At 39.5% G+C, this 20498-nt stretch overlaps 1 protein-coding gene across 1 annotated transcript in view; it reads right to left on the bottom strand.

Moving 5' to 3' along the window:
- The window catches only part of FGGY (FGGY carbohydrate kinase domain containing), a gene marked incomplete at its 3' end in the record, with an annotated part of 75834 nt that extends 62830 nt beyond the window's left edge, over positions 1–13004 (bottom strand). Inside the window, exons 1-2 of the mRNA XM_009698620.1 lie at positions 12881–13004; positions 7815–7918 (exon numbers count right to left, since the gene is read on the bottom strand). Coding sequence (XP_009696922.1) covers positions 7815–7820 — 6 coding nt within the window. The remainder of the gene's footprint in view (positions 1–7814; positions 7919–12880) is intronic.
- Positions 13005–20498: the final 7494 nt, after the last annotated feature.

Raw genomic sequence — 20498 nt, 5'->3', positions numbered from 1 at the left:
GGCAAAATGTGGGAAAAGGAGTGAGGAACAGGAGAGGAGCCTTGTTAGCAGTCAGGCCTGGAAGAAGCCCAACATAAGCCTTTATATCCATTGTGCTTACATCAAAAAGAATAGAAAATGCAAGGAAGAAAACAGATCTCTGGTTCACACGTTGTTTATCACATAGTGCAATATACTATTGTCTGTAGTGTGTAAATGCTGTCATTTCAGAACAGGGAAGAACTTTGCAACATACAAGGTAAAATTTCCAACTCAGATGTCATACACTCCCAAAGCACTGGATAGGTGCAGTTTGTAAAAGTAAAGACAGAACAATTAAAAACCTACTAAACTATGAAGTGCCTCAGTCTCCCAACTAATAAAACTGGAATAACACTTCCTAGTCTTTTACCCCATTCATCCACCGTTGCAAAGAACCCCAAGACCACCACTGCAGAAAGGCTTAGTATTACAAATCCGACACCCTAATACATGGCTCTGTGTCACACAGGGTAGTTTGCAGCTAACCACAGCATGGAAACCACCATGTCTCTTGGAATTTTCAAAGGAAGTGTTTTCACTGATGGCAGCGAGACGTCTCTAGAATATCAGCCTTCACATAGTCTCCAAGCAGAAGATTTTTCAAAGCATTCGCTCTGTCCAAATCTATTCTTTGAGTCTTTGAACTCATATGATCTGTTCACAAAAGGGAAGGAGAGTTGACCACATAGTTTTCTGGACATGTTACTAAGCATTATCTAGTTTACGCACAATAGAGATTGTATTGCTTTCAGCTACATTCCCCTGAACAGATTGATCACCAGCAAAGCGATGGGGTGTGAAACGTGGATATCTCTGACAGGCGTACACTAAATAGGAACGTCCCATTCTTCCAGTCACCAAAGCATACCTGAGCTTTGAATTATGTCAGGCCAGGAACAAAGGAATCTTGCTCATAATAGAAACTTTTAATAACTCATCTGCTGAGAAAGCCTCCCTTTCATCTCTGCCAAGCTTTAGGAAAGACTGGGAGGCAAGCAGAAATAAACATTATACAGACTCACCACTGCTGGCTCTAAAGTAAACTCTCCAACTTCCTATTTACATTTCAAGATCTTAAGCTTTGTGGTTTACTCGTTCTGCAAGTAAGTGCTTTGGGTTTTGGAGGTTGCCTGCACATGATCTCCCACCACTACTGAAGTCTTCCTAGCTTTATTAATATAATAAGGAGGTCAGAAAAGCAACAATCTTTTACATACCCTGCTAGCAGAAATATTTTACTTCCCGCCTTTTAAAAACAAAACAAAGCAAGCAAAGCACACAATGTCAAATTAATGCCAGCAAAGGGGATATTACAGTTTTGTTTGTTTCTTTTTCAAACCAAGGATGCTAGAACATGGAACTAGACAGTCTCATTAAAAAGGGTGTGGAGGACTTCTTTGAGGGACCCGTAGAAGGCAGCAGCAATTTTATGGATGTATAGCCCTTCTAAGGTCATAGGCTGAACAGGCACCTAAACAGGCTCTGTGACCTTTTCCTCGGAGGGCTAAATCTGTGTACGCTAAGGACAGGCAACCTGTAACAACAGTTGTGAAGTAAATGTGGTTTTCATTTCATGCAGCCCTCCCTGAACATAAAACGTCTTCATTAGCTGGGAAGTCAGCACTGTGACTGCTGCCAAATGCAATATATAAGCCAGCAGAAGCGAACTGAATGAGGACAGAGCAAGAGAGAGGTTCCCGCGATACTAATTTATTTCTCCCATTTGAAAGACACTAGCTCTGTGACTCATGTGCAGAACAGGCCTTACAGAAGAGAATAATATTAAAAAAGCAAGAGGGCAGGTGCTTATCAATATAAAGCTTGCACAGATAATTTCAAAACCTTGTCTAGGTTGCCCTATGTGTTTGCTTTTGTTTTTTATTTTTTTCCTACTGCATTCCTCCCCCTTCTCCCCGCTCGCCTGACCCTCCCAAACCCAGCCCCTTTCCCCTGGTCAGGAGAAGGACAAATTGCTGCCTTTGCTAAACCCTGGGTCACAGCCAGCTGGCTCTCAGACGCGTTGCCCCGGGCTTCTGGCCCTGTCCCCTCGGAGACTGCACGTTTCACGTCAGGGATGCATGTGCAGCAGCGACTGAAGAGTGTGAGGCTGAAGTGCTGCACGCAGTCCTCCACCTCGCTCTCCAAAAACACATTGCTTAGTGCCATCCCACTAGATTAAATATAGCTGGCAAAGCAAGTACCAGCCTATTTAGTCCCTGCAAGTTTCCCGATTTCAAGCAGCTGAGGAGTCCCTGTGTAGTAATTACTCAAAAGTCTGCTGCTTTAACAACGTGGCATGTTCTGAAGAGGAGACTCTCATATCGGAGCCAAAATATACTGAATCCACTTGCTGGTCTGGCTCCCACCGAGATTACAGAGATCAGGCTATGAGAACACTTTGAGCCGGCATGTCTCTGCAGTCTCCACTCCAGGATGTACTGCAAAGGACACGTACTGTGCATGCTACGGGGGTGGAAACGTGCTTTACACTCTATTTGTGTGAACAAAGCTGGCAGCTTGGGCGGATATTGTGGAGCAAAGAAGCTCTATTGTGTTTGCCAGTCATCACAAGAATCAAATGAACAAATTTAGAATAAGCAAATTGGGCTGAAGTTCCTTTAGCAGAAAACAGGCAAAGACTAGTCAGGCTTGGTAAAAGAGAGTATGCGATATTCTTCCTGAAATAATCCATAGTAAACACTGGGACAGCAAAATTATCTTTCCATTTTGCTGTTCATGCAGTTGCTCAAGCTCTGTCTTTTAGGTCATGGAGTAAATCTGAAAAGACAGAAGATAAATTACTTGTGCCTCTCCAATTAAAAAAATTAGTAAATTATAAGCTTCAAACCACATACACATTATCACCCGAGGAAAAAAGAATTGCGCACTGAGCCAGGTGAGTCAGTTCCCAATGACAAGAGTCATGGAAGTAACAAAAACAGATGCAAAGGAAGAGACTCCATCTAAACCTGAAAAGATTCCCTGGCAATTCCAAAAAAGAAGTTTTGAGTACAGAGAGCTGATAAAGAAGAAGGAATGCCCAAAGAAGCAGAAAGACCACATCACCAAAGACAGAAAAAAAAATATCAGAGACTCTGGAGAGGAAGGAACACAAACCTTGTATATTTGGGACTTAAAATGCCAGCAAATTCTGACCCCCCTGCCTCAGTAAGCTGAAATCAGGCCAGACAATGTTCCCATTAGACGCTGCCCTGGCTACTTCTTTCAGCTGTGAATCCAAAAAGGTGTTAGAGCAAGAATGACAAATATTTTCACAATGGAACAACTGTTCTGGGACAAGTGCAAAGCTGAACACTGATCTCTAGGTGAGCCTAATTCAACACAAAATAGGCCGAAATGAGAGTTTATACACATTATGAACAGGGCTATTTTATTCAACGTGCATACATAGCACATATCCTGCAGACATACAAGATTAGCAAGGACCTCATACTGCAGACAACAAAAGAGAAGATGGGGTGTTGCAAAAGAAGATCCCTGCTCTCCCAATGGGCTTCAATATTTCTGAATCTTGCAGCTCTGCATGCACGTCATCCTTGTCCTCCATAGAAGTCCCAGTCTCAGGGAAGAGGCACTATGCCCTAGTGACTCCATAACCCTCAGCACTCTCAATTTTCCCACTCCAGAACTATCATTTATTTCTGCTTACCATTTTAAATAACTTCAAATTCCTTTCACAACCTCTGGCTACCAAAAACCAGTCCCAGCCTGGTCCTAGTCTGTTAGGTGTCACGCAAGTCTACTCAAACCTGTAGTCTCTTTGACAAAAACCTTACAGTCTAATGAAAGATTTTACTTTGAGGAAAAAAAAAGTTTTGTTGTGTGAATTTAGTGCCCACAAGAAGAGTGCTATGCTGGTATCAGGTATGGGAAACTACAAGATTTATCTACTAGAAAGAAGCAGCGGTACTGCTAGATCACTTGCTTCAAGGAATACTAGAAAATTTCTGTGTATAAGTACCCTGTCACTGCTTGTTTGTATTACTGTTTTGCTGCTTGCTAACTGGCACCTGAGAGTTAACTCAATTCTTGGTGGTTTTACACACCTGCAAAAGGGCAAGCATGCTTGTGTTCAGGACTGAGCCAAGAGAATGCAGGTATCTGCACCTGAAATCCCTCTGATCGCATAAAGGTTTCAGAAGAAAACAAAGGATTTTTGAAACCTTTAAAATATCCCATAAAACCCATATGACACTGGCAGGAAGATGGACTTTTAGGGAAACTTTATTCCCAGATGTTAGGGCATGTCTGTTAGACCCATGCAAACTACTAGTTAGGAATAACATGCAAGCTCCTATTTTAATGCCTCAAACCTGCTGCTATTTTACTGTGAAAAAGTACTCATACGTTTTGTGTAGTCACCATGGCTATACGAGGAAAGTCTCCTAAAAGTTCCAAAACTAAATGTGGGTGCCGGAGGTTAGAGACCCTGTCTACAAAGCACAATGACATGCAGCAGACCACTCCAAAAAGTCAGCCAGTGAGTATCCATCCCTTGAAAGGAACATCTATGCTGCACAGACAGGTAAAAGCTGTAGCAATTGAATCCCAGCCCTAAACTAAGGGGCAATCCTTCACAAGTAAAAGGTCAGTTTATTTGCCATTCCGAATGCAAATTCTGCTGATGACTTTTGCTAGGGCAAAGGAGGCAGCAAAGAATCATGTAAAATTAATAACTGTCCAAAAATATTCAGAAAACCATCTTTTCTTTTCTTTTTCCTCATGGATAATGCATGAGCCCTGAGGTGGCAGTGACTTTGAGCAACTACCAACTCAGACCTGGACTTGGATCAGTAACCTAATTACATGTTTTTTGCTTCTTCCATGAGCTATTCAAGCATCACAACAGAAACACAAAATGCTTTGTGTGTGTCTGATTACCCCAAACTGTCAGTGGTTAATTCCAAAAGCTCACTTAAAAATGGTAGTTCTACCACAAATTAAACTATTATAGCCATGAGTAAAATTAGGTTCCACATTTGTACTTTCTAAAATATCAAAGGCATGATTAGTAAAGTCTTTTGTTCAAGATCTCTAGAGTCCTTGAGGTAATGAAAACTGGGTCATGGAGTAGTTTCTCTTAAAGTTTAAAGTAAATGCTGTGTTCAAGCAGTACCTGCTTCTGTGACTCACAGAGTATTTGGTCTGGAGAATGGAAATACCGTACCAACACACATACACCAACAGTAGTACCCTTGCCCTCACCAAAAAAGGAGGAAGGGGAGGGGGTGGGGGGAGAAAGGTATAGCAGATGATTTTGAACAGTTTCCTGTTACGACCCCTTGAACGAAATCCAACCGTACTTTCACCTTGCTTTCTGTTTTCTGAATTTCTCCTGACAGTTGGCTCTTTCGTTTGCCAGAACCACAACAAAGGACGGCCTTGAGTTTCCACACAGGCCATTTTCTCCCTCTCTAGTCTCTGATCATCTCACAAAGGTATTATTGTTGCTGGCTCACTGGGGCTCGGTGCACCTGAGGCAGATCAAAGGCACTTTTTAATGCCCGCCTGACCACACAGGTCTCTCTCCCACTGCATTAAATTAAACTCGATGATTAATCTCTGTAGCCCTGAGGGTCCCTTGGTGCACACAGAGAGAGAAAATATATATTTCTATCAAAACACAAGTATAATATACTTTCATTTTATAGCCCTAATTAAAAAAAGGAACAGCTAATTTCAGCCAAATGCAGCTGCGTATAGGTCTCATTAAAACACAAATACAACTGCTCTGTGTGCTCTACATTCACTCCATGCAGTCTATGCAGGTAATAGATAAAAGAACAGTAAACCAAAGTCCTTTCACAGATTAAATCCAGAGAAGTTTTAGAATTTGCTTATTGTCTGCTGGCTAGAGATTGTTGTATCTCTGAGCAGATGACTGAAGGAAGGTGATTAAGGAAATTACTATAAAATGCTGAGTAGTTGTATTTTATTTAAATAAAAATCTACTTAAAACTAGCCAAAAACTGCACAAGCATCTATTCCCGAGTTTGCGTTCGTGTGATTAAGGGCCTTAAAAGGTTCTACCTTGTCTATGGTGTGCAGTCTGTGTACAGCTTTGGAGTTGCTTTAATGACAGAACAAATTAACTGATGAACATCAACATGGACTTTATCATGTCACTTTTGTTACAATAGCATATTTAATGGAGCTACATCTCTCCTGGTCATGGAGTACGCACACAAAAAGTGCCTTGAAAGTGTTTATACTGACAGCCCGTGCTCTAGTTTAGGAAGCAAAACAAACTATAGTTGTGAACTGGGTCTACGTTAGAACTTACCAACATACGTACATCAAAAATTAATAAATAACCACACACATGTCCTCCTCCAAGGCTACTTATACTAAAGGAATAAGTTAAGAGCCAGCTAGCCCATTTCCAGGTGCTTAACACTGCCCTTAGACCTTCTGGGGAAACTGACAACAAGCTCCTCAGCTGATTTCAGCCCAGGATTATGTCTCTATTAAACCCAACTCATTTTAACATTTCAAACTAACTCAGCTAAATGAAAGAGGTTAGGAAGAGTTCACATATACTGCTTCTTCTGAAAGGGCAGAAACCTCCACCAAAAAACCTGGAAATAATAAAAGTAGGGGCAGGCCCAAAGGGTGGCTTCTTCCCCCAGAGCTGGTATCTGCAGAGTGCCCTACCTGCCCCATGATAGACAAAGAGATACCAGTGTAATTTTTCAAAGACAGAAAAAGCTAAGAGTGGTGGAGTTTGAGGTTTGAAACTCTTGTTTCGGAAGGAATCCAAATATATTCCAATTGGTCTGCAGGATTCAAGCTTTTGTTAAATGCTCTGCTTCACAACACTGGGATTATTCATATCTTTAAATTCAGCTGTGCTAAAATGCTTTGCTGAACTGCAATCCATGTGACAAGATCACCTTTTATCCATGCTCAAGATCACTATGTATTCACACTGTTACTACGAAGACAACTTAACTTACTGTTAAGCCTGACATTTTATTATCGGCTTTTTTTTTTTTTTTGGTCTACTGGAGCTCTCTCCATGAAGCATGTTAGTGCTCTCTAACACCTCTAGCACTCCCATTGCCATTTGCTCATTTTGGAAAAACCCAAGTTATAATCAGTCTAAATTTAAGACCAAAATGAGTTTTAAATAAAAAATGTGGCAGAAAGGGGTACTTATCTAAATGGAATGCTTTCAGACTCATACATTTTAAAAAGGTATAAATTTCAAAAGCAGACACTAAATTTTAATTGCAATCTCAGAAAAAGCTTTTGTATTAATTCACTGAGAAAAATTAGCAAAGCGAAAATTGCTTATTGGGGTTTTTCTTTCTTTTCAGTCATGATACATATCATAATTCTATATATCATGGCAACTTTCAGAGGTAGAAGGGTTTATATTGATTAAGTGAAGAAGTAGGGGAGAAGGGCTGTGACTGAAGACAGGCACTCCTTCTCCAAAGACACTATTCTGTAACACATTAGTGACAGGCTTGTCGTGTATAACTCAAGCTCACAATCTTTGGCTCAGATTTCAGGCTGCTCTTTAAGCCACTCTAGCATCGTGGTTTTTACTTTCCATGTCATTTTTCAGTATTGATTTCTACTACTATTAAAGTTCTTGCTTAATAGCAAATGCACGGTAATATATAATTAATATCCAAAGGTAAAGATAGAGTTACCAGAAAAAATTCAAGGAAAAGGGAAAGGGTGAGAAGGACAAAGGTAATTTTTACCTTCAAAAATACTAGTTAGTATATTCTGCACAAATTAGGACTACACATACAACCTACCCCCATGTGGCATGAAGATGTTCCACAGATCACAGCAACTCGGGATGTAATTGGCTGGTTCTCACATGGCAGGTTATATCCTTTCACATCTGCTCCAATTACTCCTATTAAAAGAAAATTAAAATTCTATTTTAAAGAAGAGCAAGCCAACCCTCACAAAACAGAGCTTTTCCACACACAAATAATTGCCGAGTATCTCACACCACTGCCACAGATCAAAAAAGTCCACTTAGTCAATAAACAAAGTTATTACACCAAATCAGATTAAAATGTATTTTTAATCCAGATACATGAGGACAGAAGATGATCATGTTTATCGTCATCATTTTTAAATGTTATTTTGACTATAACCTGACCTTTATTCTCTTAGGTAGTACACCAACATGCAGAATAAAACACTGCCCTGTTGTGAAAGGCAGTACAGTAGACTGCAGATATGTTTATTTGTTCACAGTTTATCATGCATATACTGTATGATGTGTTTTGTCAGCGGATGAGTTGGAGAAAGGGGTAACTTGGCAGGAGACTGGAAGGCTGCCAGTTTTGTTGTCTTGACTGCTGCTGCTGTTCTGTCCATGTCAGACAGAACCATCTAAAAGGAGATTACTCCTTCCCTTAGAGGAACTGTGCTTGCTGCTGAGGAGCTTCTGCGTGCAGGACAGGACAGGACGGAGGACAAACTCAGCAAGCACTCAGCCTGCAGCAGAAACATATACCCAGGAGATGCCAGAGAGGAGCCAGAAGCTTGCTTACAGAATGGGGCAGACCTACAACCAAGCTCCAGCATGCATCACATCCTCCTTAATTCACTTAAGGGGAGGCTAAAGTGGAAATCCTGCCTTCTCCTCCTCCTCTCCTAGGCTGCATTCTTCCATCACATTGTGCTGCACCCAGCAAAATGCAGCAGCCCAACAAGTAATATTCTTTTGCTTGTCTCTTTTTTTCTTGGGCATTACTTTCCAACCGGCAAACTGGTCACCAAATCATGCATTGCATCTGCATCTGCAATGTGCAGTCTGGCGACCAGTTTGCCAGTCCTGCTAAAAAAAAAATAAAATAATCTTTCCCCTCACTGTAGAAGGATCATGAAAGCATTTGCTGGGTATTGTGAAAGCTGTCAAGTGTTACTGCTGGTTAGTACACCACGTTTCATTAACACCTTCTTGTTTAGGTCACCATTGCAAGATTCTGTTATCAAATCGGTCTGTTGAGGTTTGTGGTTATCGTGACTGCCATGGTTATCGTGGTATTATCATGCTTGGAAGTTATCTAAATAATCAGAAAATTAAGGGCTGAAATTTTACAGTCTTCAAAAATCTGTCTTTATGTCCCTTTATCATAGCTGGCTTGTAACTATGTAGTAGCATAGCTGTCATACACAGAGTTTATTTGTAAGGAACAACAGAAAGCTAAAAGTATGGCTTCTACCTCTTACGCTTTATTTTTCAGTGCTCAAACACAGACATGCATGGGTTCATATTAAGAATTTTGGATAGGGTTGTCTAAAAGGCAAGTTCCTGTACCGGGTAACACTATTAGAATTTCTTAAAGGAGTTAAAAATATTGTTCATGCTTCAGAGGGAACAAACCTATTAAACTGAATTGTCAGCATATGGTGCAAATGTATTTTCATAAACAATACAAAATTGAAGACCCTCATGTTTAGATATTTTTTAATCACTAAGAAAATGTGTTCTCAAAATATGCACTCCGGGCCTTTTTGAAATCAGTGGGATTTTGTCAGTGGCTTTACTAGTGTTTAGAGTTGCTAGAGTCTTCCTATTTGTGATTAATTGAAGTCAGACAGCAAATAAGTCTGGAACATCCTCATAACAATGAAAGCTTAGATATTTTACTTGCTAAAAATAATATAATTGCTGTTTTAAGTCACTTTCACCTTTAACTTGGTTGGAATTTTTCATACTCTGAGGCAGACTCAAAATCTTTTCAAGATTCTCAAGAGAGACGGAGATCAAGAAGCCTGTATACCACACAAACTGTAGGAGAGATTTTAGAAAAGCAGGCAATGCTTAGCATGTGTACTTTGGGATCTCTTCCACACTGACAAAGTATTTTAGATACTGTACAATAGATTATCTACTTCTGCTGAAACAAGGCTGATGTCTTTTGAAAAGGTGCAGTGTAAACGTTATTTTTACAAGGCCAGTCCCAAAAGACTGGCCTCCCATACTCACATTTTTATCTGTAGGCCCTTTCAAATTGGTACAGCAGGTCAAAATGTAAGACATAACTACTCAGCTTTTGGGTTTTTACTTTCCCATAATAGGTATCAGATGGACTGATTTAGGAGTCATAGATGACCTCCACAGACATACATATTAGATAATTCTTTATCTTTACCTTATTTTACTCAAAACTTTGAAGCCTTCATAAACTTCAGGAATCTGCCCACCAAAAACACACTTTCTGTCCAGCCAAAAGCAGATCTGAACAGTGCATCAAAAGTTATTAACACTGAAAACAGGACATCAATTTTGGTTTAGCCTGCATGATAAGAAAGAGCCCTTTTCATTACTCTGCTGTTACAGATTATTTTTAAAATAACCAGCAGAATGTGTTCAAGAATAAGAACAATGACACCCACTGGATGTTGTTGTCTAATCTAATGCTTAGTAATATACACGTCATACCCTTCAAACAAATTGTAAACCTCAATATTTCAATACAGATCACAGAAGAGTAAGCACTAAAACATACATCAGTACCTTTTCAAAACAAAAGTTTTACATCAACTACGAGAGTTATTTATTTCCAATATTTCCACATTTAAATTCACTGTTTCAAATGTCTTCTCTATTTTCTTTTCTTCTGTGTCCTTTTTATCATTATTAAAAATTATCATTATTAAAAGATTAATATACTTTAGTGCATTGCCATCCTTAATATCTTTTAATCAGAACACTGTTTCACTTCCCAATTCTATTATCTGTGTTCTCCTTTTGCTTTTCTGTTTTTCCTTCAAGATTTTCAGCTCTGTATTCTACACAATGTAGGTTAAACTAGACATGAAAAAGATTAAGCTTCTTGTTATTAACAGCTATGAAGGACAGCTATTCAGTATTTGAGATGTAGCCACACTATTCATTCTCTTTACATACATTTGCACTCTCCAGTTCTCCTTTTGCTCCTGCTGTCCCTTTTGCTATCCAAATCTTTTCATTTTCACTGTCTTTTCTAGGAGTTTCCCCACCTATTTATTACCCTTCCCAGATTCAAGAAGGATGAGTTCCATCTTAAATCCTCCTCTTTTCCCAGACTCTACTCAGTTATCATGGGATTAGCATGCAGGTTCTCCTATTGCTTTACTCACTTCCCTTTGTAATGCATCTCTCCCTTTCTAATAACAACCTATACATTTTTTTCTCCTGGCAATGATTTCAGTAGTCTACTAGTGTTTGTGGTGCCATCTGGGAAAACATATTCTGATAAACAGGACTAGCATAAGCAGACTGTCTGTATCCACTCAAGTCTTTCTCTGCAGGATGCCAGTAGCTACATATTTCTAATGTTACAGTTTCTTTACAGAAGTCTATAGCAAACGAACAGACGGTTGCTCTCTAGTCTTTCAATTCAATTCATTGATTTCAGTACATGAAATTTACTGGGCAAACTTTTTGTGCTCTGAATCCAGTGCTCACATAATGATACCAATTAAATGAGGACTCTCCACTGTCATTTTCACATACTCTGTGACAATCCATTTTTTCAGCAAGTTCATTATTTCAGGTCAGCTTATTATTACATCCTCTTCAAGAACACAAAACTGCCAGGGCACATAGTTTTAAACACATTTTTATACAATTAGGATACTAATTGACACAAATAGATTTTTAAGTAAGTCACAATAGTAGGGACACAACACATCTACAACTAGGACACTAAAACTCAGTCTTCCTTTCTGCAGCTAGATCTGTATCTAATCCTTCTGAGGTAATAAGAAAAGCAATCTACATGATTACTTAACCTCATCAGAAACAGTTAACAGAAACAAAGTAAATGGATTTAAACATTTTAAAAGTTCCAGGCCACACCTTCTAGAAAAACAAATGAGATTTAAAGCACCACAAACAAAACTGGTACTTTAGCAGCTAATCATATTTCATTTACATCTAGAGAAAAATCCTCTGATGAGCAACAGACTTCCATTGAACAGTACTGTTTCAGTAACACTGAAACTTTCTGAGGTAAGACTTCTTTCTAAACTATCAAAGTAAAAAACCCTCCATTTTTTTTTTTTCATTGAATCACTTCGCTAAGGACTGTATTTAGATAAGGCCAAACAGCATAGTAAGAAAAAGAAGCTGTTGAACCTCACCAAATATATTTCAACACGGCTGAAACTGGGCACATCGGAATATTGTGCTGGAAAAGAAAAGAATCGAAGCATCAGGCCTCCCACCCCAGTGGATATGGATAAAAAGTTCAAAGGCGCAGAAGGGGAATGCTGTGCAGTGGCCAGTTCGCCCTCTACTCTTATTTGCTAGTTTAGATACACCGTATTTACATATTCTAACCTCCTAGACCAAAAGCAGCATTTTTTTGGTATATATCCCACATTGTGCTAGCATAAATGTCTGTGAAAAGTCTCTATTGCATTATTTAAGCAAAGCATGAATCGCTTCTAAAACTAAGAAGGAAGACTAATTATGAACAAGCCTCAGACATGAGATTTCTCCCTTTGAATGTTTTTTATTTTTCTTGCCTATCCCCAAAGTTTTGAGCAACAGAAGATGCAAACTTTCAGCAGGTTGGCATGCCAACACACTGGTGTTTCAGTTCAGGAATTCAGAATGGGGCTAGCAGAAGCTAACAAATTATTTGGAAATCCAGCTGAAAAGAAATAAACAGCAATACCCTGTTTCTATAAACAGATATTCAATATTAGCAGTTATTGTGATTTTTTATTTTTATTTTAGTTATGCGATTTCCTAAGAATAGCATCAGAGCAAATTGCTGGATACAAAAAGGACTGTGAGAAAAATGGCTTTCTGAAATTAATTCAATACATTCCTGTTTCCAAGAATATTAAATACATGACTGAGTACCTAGTCCTCCCGCATGTGCATCAATGAGAGATGCTGCTACTGCAGTCCCTTCAGGGAGACCAAGATCTTTTGCAGCTTCTGGCGTTAGACCTTTTCCAACAGACTCTCCAGGAGACAAGATGTGGTTTCCTGGGCAGACAGAAGAAAAACCAAACACCTGTCAATTTACTAAACAGAAAAACAAATGTGTACGTTATTACAAGAACTCCCTTCCTCTCCCTCAAGTTAGTGTGGTATATATAAAACAAAAAAGTGCATCAAAGAACTCTATCTGATTAAGAAGTATCTTTCATTATCTGTCTGTGTATTAAATACAACCATGGTAGATCAGGCTGTCCCCATAGCAATTTAAAAGTTCAAAAGTATTCAGTGTCCTATCTAGCCACAGAGAAAGATTTCACCACAAGCAATTAAATTCTGCTTGGCATCTTTCCAAGAGACAGGAAATACTTATGCAGAAATCCCAAGTTCTTGTGGCAGTCACTGCCTAGGCTGCCTGCAGCCATGCTCTGTGCCTGCGAGCGAGATTCAGCTCAGCCCATGCTCACAACTGAAAACTGCACCTGTTACACAAGGCAGGGGCCAATTTTTTTTCCATTTCCATCCTTTCCAGCAGTTTCTACTAGGAGTAAGGTGGCTATAGCAACAGAAACTCTGAAAAAGAAACTGGCTTAAGCATTAAATTCCTCCTATTGCAGCTGTATTTCCTCGCAGACTTAAATAATCCCTTTTGGAGTTTTCACTGGCCTTATGAAGTATGAAGAACACTGTGGTCACCCTGAACAGAAGCAACACAACCCTTCCCTCTCAGTCCTCTCACTGGGGAGCCTGGTGGCAGGTCCCGTCTGCATTCGCCTCCACTATCATAACGCACATTAGGTTTTGTCTTCTGAAAAGAGATTGTTTCAATAATTCAATCATGGTGATAGAGATTGCTCAGAGGTTAGAAGAACAAATCTACATTCATTAAGCTTTCAGAATTTAAGGACAATCCCCCCCGACAGCTGAGTATAACTGCAGCCGAAGCAATGAGACTGACAGCTCCTGGAACCACACACACTTCTCTATTTATCTGAAGATTTGGTGTGTGAGAGGCAGTGAAAGGCACAGCGGGAGCTCCCATATACCTCCCTGCCGATACCATGGCTTTAAGTCAGAGACTTTGTGCTCATCTAATAGTACGTATCTGTAGTATTTACTCAGTTCAACAAATCTTCTGGGCAGAGTTGTCAAAACTCCTTTTTAAAATAAACCAAGCCTATTTTCACAGTCAAGTCTATCAAGAATCTTACACCTAAAGCATGTTCTGATGTGTAAAAAGGAAGTAAAGCATCCTTCACAACAGAGATCAATTAAGAGGAATAGCATATCATAACATACCAGGAATACACTAACGCTCGTGAGCATAATCTGCTAGAAATAGTTATACTACCTTACTGTCAGATGAAATATTAAATTCACAGGTGAAAAATGGGCCTTCAGTTTTACATATCACTTAGATCTTTGGCTTCCCTGTAAATTATGTTGGTTCTTCACTTTAAGGAAGGTGCCCGCTTCCTGATGGATGCAGTGTATGGAGCACTCTGTGATTAGACGGCACACACAACTTCTCCGTGTTCATTTCTCCAAGAGTTTCTATTCTCTTGACAGCCACCCTGCCGCCTCTGAAATGCTAGGCTGAATCTCATACTGGAAATTTAAAACAAGTGTGTACAACCAAAACTTTTGCACTTGACTGGGTTTAATTTGGGGCAGTAACCAAAACTCACTATTTCAATCACTCCAGTAGCTTATACAAAAGGAAGTAATGATATTAAATTATCTCATCACAGGAAAAAAAAGAATAAATCTGTATTTTATTAATTCCTAGTGTAAAGTCCAAACATTGTGCCAGCTTTTCCAAGAGATATATCTTTAGCATCTTTTCTTCCCAATAAGTTGGAGAGCAGAATGTTTCTCTTTAAGAGAACTTCTGTATTACCTTTCTGGTTTTTTTAGACATCAGAGAATAATACCAGTAAAACAAAAGTTGTCTGCTTCTTCTGACATTCAAAGACCTTGCAGGTAGAAGAAGGAAGTTCAAAAGAGTTCATGCAGCTAAAACCACATCTCTCTCTTCAGAATCAGCCACCTGACCTGAAAGCATACAAATATCTTGTATATACAGCACGAGATGAAATTAATCTGAAATAAAACCTCTTTCCAGGCACTCAGTTCCATTGCTGGCTTGTTTATATCAGTCATACTGGTCAAACATTTTACTGTGTAATTATTATGCGGTTAAATTCCATTTTAGAGATCAGGGCTACTATTAGACAAAATCTTTTCCCACCAGCTTCTCAATTACTGTATTTCTAGTTAATGAGCACTAAGGGAGCAATTTCAGAGACAGAGATAATACTCACTTGTACGGCAGGAGTAGAAAATGACCATATAGATTCCTTTGGTACTAGTTATATATCAGAATGACAAGCAGCATTGCTATCCCCCATAGGCATAAAGTGTGTGAGAATGTGCAGGGATGGGTTTCTCGTGATTGGAAGATGCAGCATAAAAATGTTGTCTTTTAAAAAAAAATATTAATTAACAGTAGAGTATGCCCCGTCTGTTTTAGGAGTCAAGGTAAATAGCTACTCCTTCACTGAAAGCACTTCCCGACAATCTGAGAAGCAACAGCAGTCAGAATTTACCCATGACAGGGATTGCGAAGGGGAGTCTCCTAGGTCACCCAGCAGTCAGGGAGAGCAGAAAAGAGGTGCCAGCAAGCGAGCCGAGTAAGGAGAGGATACTGACTCTGCCCCTCTACTTCATCCTCCCAGCTTTAGAAATCAATGAAAGCTCTGCTACCCCCATATGATATGTTCACAAGGAGCTATGTAAAATGGAAGAAGCAGACTCTGCATGGGCACTCTTTCTGTCACCATGAAAGTTGCCTCCCCACCCACACAAGTGTGAGTAAGTAGGTGTGGAATGGCCAGAGCCTTGACTGAACCGCATGGGTAGAGACCTGGAAAGGAAATTGTAATTTTCATGCTTTACTCTTCACTGAAAAACTAGAATACTCAGCTAAGCATCGGCATGCTTAGGATCTGTAGGTATAAAGCTATTAAACGACAAAATAAAAACCACAAAAAGCAACCAAAGAGGAGCCACAATTAGAAAGTAAAGCATTTGAAACAGATTATACTGTGGTACTAGACTACAAGACAGTGAACAGATTCTTACTTGAGCAAAACACAGTGGCCTTGGAAGTCAAGAGACAGCTACTATAAAAATAAAGGAATTCTACAGCTACACACAGGCAATTCAACGGCAGGTGCTGCCACCCTTACATCCTACCTGTCAGGGGAAAGAAGCTGTCAGAGAGGGAGGAAGGGAAATGAGAGCCGCCTGCATAGAGCGGCGGGCAGTGAGAGTATTACAGAAGGCTGCATAAAAGAGGCAGTGAAAGGACCGAGTCTTCTCAAGGCTCCTGCCAAAGTAAATGTATCCAGTCTTTTGTTTACAGTAGTCTCCTGTGCAAGTCATTTACCTTTGCTATAATGACTTCCAAAATTAGACCTAACCAAACAAACCCATAATGGCTGAAGCTGGAGAACTTTCTGTTTCACATTCATACAGCTGTTTCACTAATGCAGTGCCTTAATCCACAACCTTTTCATTTCGTATGAGACGGACTATTTCTAGCTATTTTTTCCCCCTATAAAGCAGGGAGTTTACAAAAGGAAAAAGCTGTCTGAATCTCTTCCTTCTCTTTTATCCTTCTTTGAAGACTAATGTTAGAATTTGCTATGATCACCCTTTGTTTAAAGAATTTATGTGGTACCAAGGACCCTCTACCTTTTGAGGTGGTTACCCCAGCAACCAGCTATTTACCAGACGCAACACACAAGGCAGACAATACATCTTCAGTCAACTTTAGTAATCCAAATTCACTGTACTGGCTTACTAATATTTAACAGAACTAGGTACTTTAGGAGGTAGACCTTTTCAAAAACAACAAAAGCAGAGCGCAGCAGGGGGCCCAGCTGACTCAACTATGATATACTCACAGAGAACAGCTTCTCATCTATCGTGCAGAGCATGGCTGCATTTCATAGGCACTTATATTTGGCTGCCTAAGTGCATAAAAATACAAAAGGAAGAAAATCAGAAGATGTCCCTTCTCTTCACTAACTCGATACAAGCAAACTTGAACTTAGATGTATCAATTCCTTGCTGAAATTCCAGTAACCTCAGAAAGAAATCCAACCTGTCTCCATTTTATAGCCTCCTCCAAATTGGACAATCTAAGTGCTTTTTAATTTAAAAGACAATACGCAGAAGAGATATCCTATTAAATAAAGCAATATACAACATGCATTGAAGATGTTATCTAGTTAAACAAAACGGTGCTAAATAAACATCAAAGGAAATAGGTTCTCAGTAAAAAAAGCCACCATCCATCCAAATGGATCTTGTAATAAGCAATGTAAGGGATTTTCCTCCCTCAATGCTTTGTTATTACAAAGCTTGTAGACAATCTCCAATTTTTGTGCTTTATAATAATCCTCACAATGCCAAAAGTCTGGGATATGCAAGGAATCCGAGTAAATAATATTATAACTCTTCCGATGATGCATCATCCCAACCTTATCTCACATACAATACATTACCAAATATCCCTCTCAATTGCATACAATACTCACATTTAACTGAGATATGTATGGCTAATTGTTCAACAATTTTTAAGCCAGCTGATTAGCAAAAATAGTGCTAAGATCAGAAGGAAGCAGGATAATGATGCGGACTATAAAATTATAATATTAATTTTTTCTTAGGCCTGAATGCATAGCAGTTAAAGAGTGTTAGAAACAGATCTGGGGCTTTTTTAACCTGGAAATACCCTCCATAAAATTTCCTGGTTGGCAGTTAAAAGTTCAGAATTTTCATTCAGGAAAACCAAAACAAATTGTGATATTATAGGCCAGCTTATTTAAAAGTGAGAAAAACTGTTGGTTAAACAAAATCACTTTGGCTTTCTTTAGTTCAAAATTCATCTCTGTCTATGCGAGCTGCCACACTAGCTTGAGGCAAATCTAGTTTGGGTCCTTTCCATCCCACTCCCCCATACAGCTTATGCCTTTGGCTGAACTACATCTCAACTACCTAACATGTAATTACTTAAGGCAGACGTACTAGGTTGCTAAATATTGGCAAAAGCAAGCAACCTACGTGCTGGCAGATCCTGATTCATTAAGGTGCAAAGTAAATTGGTCTGCAGACCAGCGGTGCCTACTTCAACAAAGACTACTGCCTTCTTGTCCAAATGAAAGAGAGCTACTTCGTGTATAAATGATAAGCTTTCCTGGTTAAAGGTCAAAAGAAAAAGAAAAAAAAAGCATTCTGCATCGTTGGATCATTAGGCATGTACATTGACAGACATGACTGAGTTTTCATTACTAGATTTCAGTGAAACAGTGCAGAATGAACATCTCTTGTAATGCATGGTTCAGTACTCACTATGCTGACGTGCATGTGGGTATACAATACATATCTTTGGGTGTCTTACTAAGTAACGAGATGCAACTTACTTGCATCCAAACTCAGCTACCTGATCTCAAGTTTTTGCTGGCAAACAATAATTTCAATAGGCTGATAATTTAGATTTCTGGCACTTTACAGTACAATATTCCTAATAGTCTCTCTAAATACAAAGATCATCAATGCAGATGACATGACTATTGCTCTACTCTCAGAGTTGCAAGTAATTAGACTTTCGTTTGGTATACTACATCACTAAGATTGTACAGGCAATTTAGCTTGTATTAATTACTGATTATCACTTAACAGAATGTTTTTTATTACTGGATGTTTTTTTAATAATTCACATGATAGCAACTCCTCCTTGAAGAAATAATTACCCCTTTTTCAAAACCGAAAGAAATGACAGACCAAAAATAACCTGATCAGTTACTGAAAGGATGCTTTCGAATCTTTCAGCTAAGCTTCTGATACCTGCACAATCTTCTTCCCCACCACATTCACACAGTATCCAGTTCTAACACCCGTACTGAGAAGATACTGATGCATTGTACAGGGTTCAGAAATGAGTCAGGAAAGCAATTACAAGGATTGAGAAGTATGACAGTTCACATAAGAGCTTTGGGGAAAAACCTCAAGCAGCTCAGTGTTTAACTTAGAAAATTTCAGTCTGTGCAGGTCAGGCATGTCACTACAGTCTGCCAGACAGGAGTAGGAAGTTCAAGTTCAATGAAAAATAAAATGTATTCTTTAATTAATTCATTAATTTTGAGAAATGACAGCAACTAACAATCAACAGCCTGCAAGTTTGAAGTGGTCTCTCCATCACAGGAAATTATAAAATCAAGATCGGTTCTAAGATACACTTTAAACTACTTAAACATTAATTTTAGCGAGTCCAACAGCCTCTGACTCGGAGGAAGTCGGCAAATTGTTTGAAATAGTCCTTCTGGTTTTGTGAATCCTGACTCATAAAGCAGACGTCACTGTTTTAAAAGCTATCTCAGCGTGAGGCTTAAGCAAAAAAAAAGAAGATGAAGAAAAATCAGGAGCAGGGAGAGGAAGAGTCAAGTAAAAAGAAGAAATTACCCAGGACTATTCTGAGAAATGCTTTTTTTTCTTTTTTTTAGAACTGAATGAAAAGGAGAATAATATTTGAGAAATTTAAATATTAAACAATCACAACAGGTTCAAAGTCTGCTCAAAGCTTCTCCTATGACTTTTAAAAACAGAAATTCAAAGAAAAAGCTCCTAGTTTTCATACCAGAAAGAAAAAGAAAGTTCACAAGCCCACAATGTTGCCAGAGTAGAAGAAAATATGATCCTCCAGGCAGACAGAGCCTGAGACCAGAACTCTAGAAATGGACAGTAGGAAATTTTTTTATTATTATTTTTTGAAAGCTCTAAGCCTTTACTATTAGTTGTCTAAGCTATGACGGAGCCTGAGGATGAAAGAACACCACACAGTACTCCTCACTGCTTGCAGCATAGAGAGAAGTGGAAAGGTACCATCTGCCAGCAGGACTCAACCTGATGATAATCAGGGTGAATTATGATTCCTTTCCTTAGAGTGGAAAACATCACCCAGGAAACACTGTGAAGAAACCTGAGCCACCCACATTTAGCCCAGCCCATTAAAGAACAGCTGTTGGAAAGAGGAAGAATACCTCAGGCTGGAGAAATTGGCCAACAGGACACTCGTGAAATTCAAAAAAGGGAAAAGCAAAGTTCTGCACATGAGTTGGAAGGACCTCATGCACCAGGACAGGCTGAGGGCTGACTCTCCGGAAAGCAGCTTGGCAGAAAAGGACTGTGAGGTCCGGTGGACACCATGTTGACTGAGTCATTGAAGTGCCCTTGCAGCACAGACGGCCAACAGCCTCCTGGCTGCGTTAGGACGAGTGCCACCGGCAGGCCGAGGGAGGTGATCCTTGCTCCCTGCTCAGGAGGCCATATCTGGAGTGTTGTACTTTATATTGGGCTCCCCAGTACAGGAGAAACATGGACATACTGGAGGAAGTTCAGAGAAGGACCCCAAAGATGACAGAGGCATGGCATACAAGGAGAGACTGAGAGATCTGAGACTTGAAGCCCA

This window comes from Cariama cristata, unplaced genomic scaffold, assembly GCF_000690535.1.
Source record: "Cariama cristata isolate BGI_N322 unplaced genomic scaffold, ASM69053v1 scaffold11214, whole genome shotgun sequence".
Taxonomy (NCBI): Eukaryota; Metazoa; Chordata; class Aves; order Cariamiformes; family Cariamidae; genus Cariama; species Cariama cristata.
This window is presented reverse-complemented; position numbering and strand designations above follow the sequence as displayed.